At 40.0% G+C, this 12012-nt stretch overlaps 1 protein-coding gene across 3 annotated transcripts in view; it reads left to right on the plus strand.

The window, feature by feature from the left end:
• The window catches only part of LOC138665336 (zinc finger protein 773-like), an 83897-nt gene extending 78865 nt beyond the window's left edge, over window positions 1-5032 (plus strand). For all 3 annotated transcript variants that reach the window (XM_069752723.1, XM_069752726.1, XM_069752725.1), the window contains 3 exons: window positions 1436-1540; window positions 1611-1734; window positions 1813-5032. In XM_069752723.1, the coding sequence (XP_069608824.1) occupies window positions 1436-1540; window positions 1611-1734; window positions 1813-3308 (1725 nt within the window). In that variant the 3' untranslated portion in view covers window positions 3309-5032. The remainder of the gene's footprint in view (window positions 1-1435; window positions 1541-1610; window positions 1735-1812) is intronic.
• The last annotated feature ends 6980 nt before the right edge of the window (window positions 5033-12012 follow it).

A 12012-nucleotide genomic window follows, 5' to 3' on the forward strand; every position in this document is an offset into this window, starting at 1 on the left:
GACCAGCAATGTCACAGCAGGATCCTGATCGCTGCTGCGTGTCAAACACAACGATATCGCTATCTAGGACGCTGCAACGTCACGGATCGCTATCGTTATCGTTCTAAAGTTGCTCAGTGTGAAGGTACATTGGGACTGCCACACGTCCAGATAATTCCGGTACCGGAAAAATCGGTACCGGAATTATCTATGTCCGTGTGCCGGTGCGTTTCTGTGGTACATCAGTGTGGCACACGTGCGGCACACGTGTGCCGCCCGTGTGCCCACTGGGTACCACACGCACCGTGCCGGAGACAGCGCTAAAGTTTAGCGCTGTCCCCGGCATCGTGCTGAAGCCCCATTCATATCTTCCCTGCAGCAGCGTTTGCTGTAGAGAAGATATGAATATTAGTGTTTAAAATGCAGATCCAGGTCATCACCCCCCTCCCACCCTCTGTGCGCCCCCCCGCTGTGATTAAAATACTCACCTAGCTTTCGGATCCCTCGCTGCAGCGTCCTCTCCTGGCCGCATCGTCTCCTGTATGCGGTCACGTGGGGCCGCTCATTTACAGTACTGAATATGCGGCTCCGCCCCTTTGAGAGGTGGAGCCGCATATTCATGATTTTAATCGGCGGCCCCACGTGACCGCACACAGGAGAAGCTGCGGCCAGGAGAGGTTGCTGCGGCGAGGGATCCGGAAGCTAGGTGAGTATTTTAATCACAGCGGGGGGGGGGGGGGGACCTGGATCTGCATTTTAAACACTAATATTCACATCTTCTCTACAGCAAACGCTGCTGGAGAGAAGATATGAATGGGGCTTCAGCATCAGTGGGGGGGACAGCGCTTAATGTAGCGCTGTCTCCTGCACGGCACACGGACTGACTGCACATGGACAACGTCCATGTGCGGTACGTGTTTTGCACGGACCCATTGACTTTAATGGGTCCGTGTAATCCGTGCGCTCCCACGAACACTGACATGTCTCCGTGTTTGGCACACGGAGACACGGTCCACAAAAAATCAATGACATCTGCACAGATGCATTGATTTTTTATGTGTCTACGTGTGTCAGTGGCTCCGGTACGTGAGGAAACTGTCACCTCACGTACCGGAGCCACTGACGTGTGAAACCGGCCTAAGGCACACTGGGCCAGGGTCTGTGCAGGCACAGGTGACCAAGCTCCATGAAAACGAACTTTATACTAGGAAAAATAAAATCTCTCATTGCAGGAAAATGACAGCAGATAGAAAAAGCAAGTCAATTAAAAACTTGCTTATTTTCATGCTGTCTAACTAATTAAAGCAAATTAATAACTTGAGAATACCCTTTTAATTAATGAATTAGAAGTTTATTGCCAGATAACCTTTCCTAAAATTAGATAAGCATGTTTAAGAAATTAAGACATGTTATGGTGACCTGATATGTGTGCCTCTTTGTCTTTGATTATGAACAGTCTTCCCTTATGGTGCCTCCACATAAATCAATGATTGACGTAAGGAACAATGATCAGAAGATCCTAGACATCACTAACAAAATCATTGAGCTGCTGACTGGAGAGGTGAGCGCTGCTGGGAACACTGGGACATTGCACCAAGGGAAGTGTCTGACTGTATCATTGTGTGTGTCAGGTTCCTATAAGGTGTGAGGATGTCACTGTCTATTTCTCCATGGAGGAGTGGGAGTATTTAGAAGGACACAAGGATCTGTACAATCACTTCATGATGGAGAACCAGCAGTCCATCATATCACTGGGTAAGAAGATGATTGATCACCAAGATATATAGAAGATTAATGGATCTGAACTAACACCTTTGTGCTTCTTTCCTTCAGACCTAATTAAAGCTGCCAATAAACAAGATCCATTGACTCATAGCAATGAGGAACAAGTCCCATGTGATGGAGGACAACTTAAAGATGCCAACAGCTACACCTCTACAGATCACACAGAAAAATACCCATCTGTTCATATAAAAGAAAAGCTAGATTCCTCTGATGAATTAAACCTCACAAATCAAAACAATTTTATATCGAAGGACAATACCGAACTATATACTTCTCAGCATGTAAAGGAAACATTTCAGAAAAATGTTGCAGAACCTGAAAATTATACACCTATAAATCATACACATCATGAACCTTCTCCTCATATTAAGGAAGAACCAGCCACATATGATACCATAAATTTCTCGCATCCCCAGATTTATACACCTACAGATTATGTACAGCCATATCAAAATAATATTAAGAAGGAACAAGCAGCATCATGTGATGAAAGAAGCCTCAAAGATTCTAAAATGTATTCATCCACACATCTTAGAGTTCTGTCTCCTCTTATTAAGGAGGAACCTTTCTCATGTGTTGGTAGAAACTTCACAGACTCCAACACATCTTCTCACAAGTCCTCCAACAGTAGTAATGAATCAGCATTTACCAATGAACAGTTTAGTAAAGACTTCTATATTCCCTTAGTAAATTCATTCACAAAGGATCCTTTTGGAAACAAAGACAGCAGTAGAGAACCAGCAGACGTCAATCTGTCATTGGTCTCATACAAAAACTGTTTAAACGACTCAAGCATAACAAGAAACAAATCATATATTTGTTTAGTATGTGGGAAATGTTTTTCTGATAGTCAGCATCTCATCCGGCATCAGAGGACACACACAGGAGAAAGGCCGTATGAATGTTTCGAATGTGGTAAATTTTTCTCCAGCAGCTCAAACCTCATCATGCACCAAAGGACACACACAGGAGAAAAACCATTTGCTTGTAAGGAATGTGGGAAAAGTTTTGCTCGTAACCCTCATCTTATTCGACACCAGAGAATCCATACAGGGGAGAAACCTTTTGAGTGTTCGGAATGTGGAAAGAAATTTAATCAAGATTCAAATCTTTTGAAACACTTGAGGACTCATACTGGGGAGAAACCTTTTGTCTGTCTGGACTGCGGCAAGTATTTCACCAGTAAGCCTCATCTTCTCAGACACCAGCGAATCCACACAGGAGAGAAGCCGTTTACATGTCCAGAATGTGGGAAGTCATTCTCTAGTAGCTCCACTCTTGCCACCCACAGGAGTACACACTCAGGAGAGAAGTTTTCTGGCAAAAATTCCAGCCACCTGACCGGTGATAGAACTGAAGAAACATCTTCATACCCAGAATGTGAAACATCTTATTATAGTGATTTTTTTCCATATTCGGTAGATCAACACGCTGATGAGGAAAACGTCTTGAGAAATTTCCAAGAATTTGCCGAAGAGGCAAATATTTTCCTGGATTATGAGATAGACAATGGTTGGGTTTATACCAACTTAAATGTCACCTAACAGGCTTTGGAAAAATAGAAAATAATTGAGTCACCTAAAATAACTGCGTATCACCACCAACAAAAGAAAAAAGGTGCTAGATACGTCTTAAATAATTGAAATATTATTTTGTGAATAACTAGGTATCTCAATAAAAGGGAACTAACCACACCAATGAAGGATAAAGTAAGAGAAATATATACCGGTAAGTAACGTGCACTAACTAGCAATGCAAGGTAATTACATCGAGCAGCAAACCTTATTTCTTTGCTGTACGTATAAATATGGCACTCAAAACCTTGTTCTCATTTACGAAAAACCATGTATAGCTCCAATTAAAGGGAATCTGTCATTACCTCAAAAGCTATTAACCTGCAGATATAGGGTTAATCTTTGCGTAAATGGTGTCACAAAGCTGTTTGGCTGGCTCTGAAAGAGTGACTACCAGGATAAACTTAAGTTTATTGCTCCCAGGCAAAAACTTTGTATTTTTTGAGCTTGTACATTGTTGCCACCATTCGACAACTCTATGTATTGCCTTGCAATTGGGAACATTCGATTAGCTCAGAAATTAATACATTTTTTTTAATTCTCCTATTTTATATGTACAACTAAGTAATGTCTAGACGGCACGTAAGTAATCAGGATTTCTACTCTTCTTTTGCCTTTGATGCATTACTAGATAGTGCACCTTGCTTATTTTCTTTTACTGTATCCTCCATTGGTGTTTTTTAGATACCTTGTCATGTACCAATACGTTTATAAATTATCATAAAGATTATGTGTGACATTATCAACTTTTTCAATTTGTTGGTGGTGATAATGATGGGTTTAGAAGAATATATTGTCAATAGTTGACATTTTAGTTATTGTTATATTACTTTTCAACCTTATTACTCACTTTATAAGGGACTATACGGTTTATATTTCATATTATATCTTAAGTGTAAAGTTTGGTCAAGTGCTAATGTGTAAGTGTCTCCAAATAAAGCTTTGCCACCAGCTCCAACGATTGGTGAGGACCCCCAACAAATTCCCCATATAAGTAGTATTATGTTCCTTTCCAGTGTTTTTTTTAGTAGTTCATTGGCACATTAAGCCATAAAAACACCCCAGCATACTTCTAGGGATGCCTAACCCTAGCAGGCTTTTAGCAGATGTTTCTGCTATACAAGTCGATGAGTAGCTGAAAGCTTATCGATCACATGTTCCTACTGACCCTAATATTGTCTACCTACAATTCTGTTGCCTTTCTGACTAGGTCAGTCAGCATGTGCACTCTTGGTTAGTACTAAACTATTTGGCAATAGTTGCTTATTTGTGATTTTAAATGGGTTGTCCAGGCTTTGGGCTCAAGTCTACAATCACTTTATGTGACTACAGACTTGTGAATCCTCATAGTGTGGAGCAGGCGGGCCCTGGACTGTAAGCATGCTTGGGTTCAAAAAATGTTTATCTGTCATATCAACCATGGGCGTCATATGCAAAAAGTCACATTTATTTTTTCTTTGCTTATATCTTGCTTTGGAACAATACAAACGGAAAGATGATTGCTTGTGTTTGAGAAAAATTGTCTTCATTTTCAAGACAATACTAAAAAAAAAGTGTCTAAGTGGTCATGGAGGGTTCACTTAAATATTTTTTTGCATTTTTACTTTAAAAAAAATCTTTGCTTTCAGTTTATTTTTTATAAGTTTTTATTTAAAGTTGTTTTTTTACTTTCAAAAAGACAATAAAGGCAACGTAAAAATACAATACTATTGTGTTTGAAATTCTTTCAGCCACATATAATGTACAGTATGTTCACCTTTGAAAGCTTCATACAGTGGCTCGCGAAAGTATTCACCCCTCTGGTATTTTTCGTGTTTTGTTACCTTACAACCTGGAGTTTTACTGGTTTTCTTTTTATTGTGAAGCAAACAACAAATAGGACAAAATAACTGAAAACTTCAGTGTGCATAACTATTCACCACCCCTAAAGTCAATACTTTGTAGAACCTCCTTTCGCGGCAATTACAGCTGCAAGTTGCTTCGGATAAGTCTTTATGAGCTTTCCACATCTTGCCACTGTGACTTTTGCCCATTCCTCAAGGCAAAACTGCTCCAGCTCCTTCAAATTAGATGGTTTCCTTTGGTGAACAGCAATCTTTGTCTGACCTCAGATTCTCAATTAAGGTCTGGGCTTTGACTATGCCACTCCAAAACATTTACACTTCTTCGTCCCAGTTTAAATCCACTGAAAGACTGAAACATGTTTTGCTCAAGAATATCCCTGTATTTCGCACCATCTATCTTCCCCTCAACTCTGACCATTTTCCCTGCCCCTGCTGTCAAAAAACATCCCCACAACATGATGCTGCCATCACCATGTTTCACTGTAGGGATGGTGTTCTCAGGGTGATGAGTTGTGTTGGTTTGGCGCCAGACATAGCGTTTACCTTGGTGGCCAACAAGTTCAATTTTGGTCTCATCTGACCACAGCACCTTCCTCCATATATTTGGGAAGTCTCCCACATGTGTTTTATCAAACTGAAAATGAGCCTTACAATTTTTGTGTGTAAGTAAAGGCTTTTTTTCTACCTACTCTTCCATAAAGGCCACAACTATGGAATGTATTGCTTATTGTGGTCATATGGACAAATACTCAGTCTCTGCTTGGGAACTCAGCAGCTCCTTTGGCCTCTGTGCTGCCTCTTTGATTAATGTCCTCTTTGTCTGGGATGAGAGTCTTGGTGGGTGGCCCTCTCTTTGCAAATTTGTTATGGTAAATTGTACCAAAACTACCGTAATTGACACTGGAGTATAAATCAAGGTTTGAACCAAAATTAAAAATATCCCTAAAAAATAACTTAATATTCTTAGGTAAAATTACCCTTTTAGTAGGGTCAAGATACAATAACAATCTGAACGACACGCAATCTTAACAATACTAAAAAAGGATAGAGGTAAATATGGTGAGGGGGTGATCTTTCCCTTTCTCTCCCTACCTTACTACCTAAGTTCGACATGGCGCCCCCACTCAACGACGGCTCTCCCTTGAGACCCTAGGAGGGGAACTAACAAACACCAATGTTATCTAAAGTGCTAATGTGCTTGAGAATATTAAAAGTTATATTTTAGGGGTATTATTTTTATTTTGGTTCAAAAGTTTATGGTACCATGTTCTTTTCATTTGATAAAGGATTTGATGATACTCCAGGGAATCATCAGAGATTGTCCCTGACTTGTTTGTAGTTTTTTGGTTTGTGGTGGATCCCATGGACAGAACAGTACATCATCACGATCGGCTGGGAACGGAAATCAGGGACCAGAGGTAACCTCTAAGACGTCACCCCCGGTCACTGAAGCTCTGCTCCCAAGCCGCTCATTCACCAGCTGTCGCATCTGTGCACGGTCCATGTTGAAAACTTTATATTCCCCAGATATGGATTACGGCGTGGGACAGAACGACAGACTAGTATGGGTATATTGTTGTATTTTTATTTTACTTTTATTACAGATCGAGGGCATCGCTTGGATTAGGTGTTGCAGTCAGTATGGTTTACTTAAGAATAATAAAAGGTGTGTCATTTTTTTCAAATAAAAGACTTCATTCTGGCTGTGTCTTTATTTAACATTACAACTATAGGATTAGTAATGGATAGGTGTCTTATAGATGCTTCTCCATTACTAAGCGATGGGCTTGATGTCACTGGTGACATCAAGCCCACAACTATTACCCCACTTGCCACCGCTAGGGAAAGTGGTAAGAGCCGGGTAAAGCGCCAGAATTGGCGCATCTAATAGATGTGCCTTTTCTGGGCAGCTGCGGGCTGCTACTTTTGGGCTGGGGGGTCAATATCCATGGCCCCTTACCAGCCTGAGAATACCAGCCCCCAGCTGTGAGCTTTATCTAGGCTGTTTGTCAAAAATGGGGGGGACCCCATGCCATTTATTTTTTAAATTATTTAATTAAAAACTATGGCATGGGGGACCCCTCTATTCTTGATATCCAACCTTTCTGAAGCTGTAAAGCTTAATTGTAAAGTGCTGCGGAATATGTTGGCGCTATATAAATAAAAATTATTATTAAGCTGACAGCTGAGAGTTGCAGTCCCCAGCTGTGAGTTTTGTCTTGATGGTTATCAAAAATAGAGGGGGACCTACGCTGTATTTATTTACAGTGCAGGAGCGGCAGATGAATACTCCCATCCGCCGCTCCTGCTGTCACTGTTTTTAGCAGCAGCAGGGGTAGGCTGATGGGAGTAATAGTGTCATCAGCCGCCGCCTGCTGTCTCTTTTATTACTTACATGTAACTCTCATCATTCTTTCCTGCTTGCGCCAATCGCCGGCAGAGCAGGGGAAAATGATGAGCAGTGTTCTGCACCCGGCGACGGGGAACAGCACTTACTATTATGCTTCTTCCCCAGCGTCAATGCGTGTCACACGGATGACATTCATGTGTGTTATGTGTATGCACATGTGCGGGACGTTTTATGGCCCGTGCTGACATAAAAAAATGGACATATCAGCGTGTTTTGCACACACTGACGTGCACAGACCCATTCACTTGAATAGGCATATAGCGCTCTGTTCCTCCCAAGTCTCTCCGCATGGCTAAGTAGCACTGTACAGCCACATATGGGGTATTGCCATGTTCAGTAGAAATTGTGAGACAAATTTTGGTGCCATTTTTACCCACTTCTTGTGTGAAAATGTAAAATCTTTGGCTAAAACAAAATTGTAGTTATTTTGTCCTCACTGCCCAATGGTATAAAATTCTGTGACACACCCATGGTGTCAATATGATCACTGCACCACTAGATGAATTCATTGAGAGGTGTAGTTCATAAAATTGGGTCACTTATGGGGGGGTGTTCTGCTATTTTGGCACCTCATGCGCTCTTCCAGTGGGTCATGGCACCTGCAAACCATAACAGTAAAATCTGGCGCTCCTTCCCTTCTGAGCTCTGCCATGTGCCCAAACAGTGGTTTATCCCCACATATGGGGTATCAGCGTACTCAGGACAAATTGCACAACAACTTTTGAGGTCCAATTTCTCCTGTTCCCCTTGGGAAAATAAAAAAAATGGGGCCAAAAAATCACTTTTGTGAAAAAAATATTTTTTTTTATTTTTATGGCTCTATTTTTATGGCTCTCTTCTGTGAAGCACTTGGGGGTTCAAAGTTCTCACCACACATCTAGATAAGTTCCTTAGGGGGTGTAGTTTGCAAAATGGTGTCACTTGTGGGGGGTTTCCACTGTTTAGGCACATTAGGGGCTATCCAAACGCGACATCCAATCTTGCATTGATAAGTCAAACGTCGCTCCTTCCCTTCCGAGCTCTGCCATGCGCCCAAACAGTGGTTTACCCCCACATATGGACCATAACAGCTTATATAACAATTACACATGTTGCAGATAATAGCCCTAAATCATTCTCTAAGGGCCATGTGCAATACTAGTCAGACTATTATGACCATCATCATATATCATGTAAACAACACTATTCAAAAAGAATGATACTGAGGTCCACATAAATAGCAAAATTACAAAACCTTATTATTAAAATGAACACTGGTGAGGGGGGGAAGCAGAGATATACAAAAAATGTCCCACATAAAGATGTACTGTGGAATAGGACATGCAAAAACCTGGACATGTGGCAGTGGAATACATATCATAAAACCCTAATTTAGGCATGTAAATACACCGATGTGTGTACACCAGATCATACAGGGTAAACTTACGGTATATCAAGTTTGTCCACTACTATGCCACCCACAGTTTGTACCACCGTTTAATCTCGCTGTTTATCCTATTATATTTCAAAGTGCAAATGTGCAATTAGTACTATAAAACAGCAATCATTACCAGCAATCTGGCACACAGTCCACAATCCACGAAGATGCACATCCGCCCGGACGAGCGTTTCGGACCTGTCTTCTTCAGGGGGCCTGAAGGTGTTTGCATGTCCTATTCCACAGTACATCTTTGTGTGTGACATTTTTTGTATATCTCTGCTTTCCCCCTCATCAGTGTTCATTATACTTTAATAATAAAGTTTTGTAATTTTACTATTTCAATGGACCTCAGTATCATCCTTTTTGAATAGTGTTGCCCAACATATGGGGTCCTAAGAACAAATTGCACAATAACTTTTGGGGTCCAATTTCTCCTGTTACCCTTGGTAAAATAATTTTTTTTTAGTCTGAATTAAATTTTTTTGTGAAAAAAAAAGTTTAAATGTTCATCTTTTTTTAAACATTCCAAAAATTCCTGTGAAGCACCTGAAGGGTTAATAAACCTCTTGAATGTGATTTTGAGCACCTTAAGATGTGCAGTTTTTAGAAAGGTCTCACTTTTGGGTATTTTCTATCATATAGGCCCCTCAAAGTGACTTCAAATGTGATGTAGTCCCTAAAAAAAAAATCGTGTTGTAAAAATGAGAAATTGCTGATCAACTTTTAACCCTTATAAATTCCTAGCAATAAAAAAAATGTTGGTTCCAAAATTGTGCTGATGTAAAGTAGACATGTGGGAAATGTTACTTATTAAGTATTTTGTGTGACATATCTCTGTGATTTAAGGGCATGAAAATTCAAAGTTGGAAAATTGTGAAATTTTCACCAAATTTCCATTTTTTTGCACAAATAAACGCAAGTCATATCAAAGGCAAGTACAATAAAGTACAAAAAAAAATATCAGAATCACCGGGATTCATGGAAGTGTTCCAGAGTTATTACCTCATAAAGGAACAGTGGTCAGAATTGTAAAAATTTGCCTGGTCATTAACGTGCAAACCGCCCTTGGGAGTAGAGGGGTTAAAAATCTCTTTTCTCTGCATTATGTTCACATGTTGCTTTTTTTTTGCTGTTTTTTTTCTGCAGCCAAAAACTGATCTCTTGGCAGTAAAAAAAAAAAAAAGCTGCAAACAAAAAACAGGTTTTGCTGGCTTTTTTTTCTGCTTTTCTTGCTGTGCTTTTCAGGATCCCATAGATCAGCTTTGATCCCAACATACAAGCATGAACAAAGTGTTAGGCCACCAAATGCAAGACATATGTGACACCATTAAAACATTTTTGGAACAAAGGGCAATTTGATAAAAAAAAACTGTTGAAACTGTTGCAGTTTTCAAAAAAGCAGCAGTTTTCTAATTCAGTTATGAAAAAAAAACTTGTGCATCAGATTTCTGAAATCTCATAGCTTTTGCTGGTACTGTAAAAAACAGCTTTTAATTTGCATAAAAAAGCAGCAAAACAGCAAAGTGTGCACATAGCCTGGGGGGACTTGAATTTGCCATTGTTTGTGCTATACACAGCAGTGCTACAGTCCTATGAGCCACTGTGCGATGTTCCATTTTTTGCACTTTCATTTTTTTCCTCCCCATATTCCAAGAAGGATAACTTTTTTTATTTTTCCATCAACATAGTCATGTGAGGGCTTTTTTGTGTGATGAATTGTACTTTTGAATGACATCATCCATTTTATCATAAGACATACTGGAAAGAGAGACAAAAATCCCAAGTGCTGCAAAATAGTGATAAAAGCATTTTTTTTTTTTTTTTTAATTTTTACACTGCTACAAATAGGCTGTGCATACACTATCTTATATATCACCTGAGATTATCTATCAGGCGGAAGAACTGCTGATGTGTAAGATACGCACTGTATTGTCTTTGGGTACATCTCCATTGGTGTCCTTTGCACGTTATCAATAGCTTCTAGATTATGTCATGTATGTTGCATTATTTGGCAATTATTATTTTCCAATTATATAATGTTGGATTTTTCATGCTACCACATTGCTGTCTTGTTTAGAATCTAGTAACAAACCAGACAGCACTTAAGTGAGCGAGCCGACGTATGACGCACCAGTACGTCCTATGTCGGTAAGAGGTGAACAGGTTAACAGCAGCAGGTGGAGCTCCACTTCACCAGCAGCGGTTAGAGGCAGATGACGACTGAATAATTTAGCCATCATCTGCTGGGAAAGAGCAGGCATCAAAGTCAGGGACCCGGTTTATGATGTAACTGTACACATGTCGAGAAAGGGTTAAAATATGTATACAAGGTTGAGATTGCCGCAATCATACTGACCTGAAGAATCATGCCACCAGGTCATTTTTACCAAACAAATGAATGAAGTAAAAAAAAAATCTGACAAAATGGAAGAAAATTTTTTCCCAGTCTTTCAGTACAATATATGGTATAGTGAATGGTGTCATTGAGGACTACAAGTCGTCCTGCAAAAATAAAAGCACACAAATGAAAGTTACCCCCATCCGGAATAGGTGTAATAGATTCCAACAATGGGTAGCACATCTTTAATGCTATAGAAAGGGAGTTTCTTTAATACAATACACTCACAAACATACCTAAAATAAAGGCCTGGTATAAAAACAAAATATTTAGAATTGAGAGTCCTCAGTGGTTGATACCTTTTAATGGCTAACTGAAAAGATGGTAACAAATTGCAAGCTTTCGAGACTACACAGGTCTCTTCATCAGGCATAGACGTAGAAGGCACCTGAGTAGTCTCGAAAGCTTGCAATTTGTTACCATCATTTCAGTTAGCCATTAAAAGGTATCAACCACTGAGGACTCTCAATTCTAAATATTTTTCTACAAATTGCAAGCTTTCGAGACTACACAGGTCTCTTCATCAGGCATAGACGTAGAAGGCACCTGAGTAGTCTCGAAAGCTTGCAATTTGTTACCATCTTTTCAGTTAGCCATTAAAA

Source organism: Ranitomeya imitator, chromosome 2, assembly GCF_032444005.1.
Source record: "Ranitomeya imitator isolate aRanImi1 chromosome 2, aRanImi1.pri, whole genome shotgun sequence".
In the NCBI taxonomy this organism is placed as follows: Eukaryota; Metazoa; Chordata; class Amphibia; order Anura; family Dendrobatidae; genus Ranitomeya; species Ranitomeya imitator.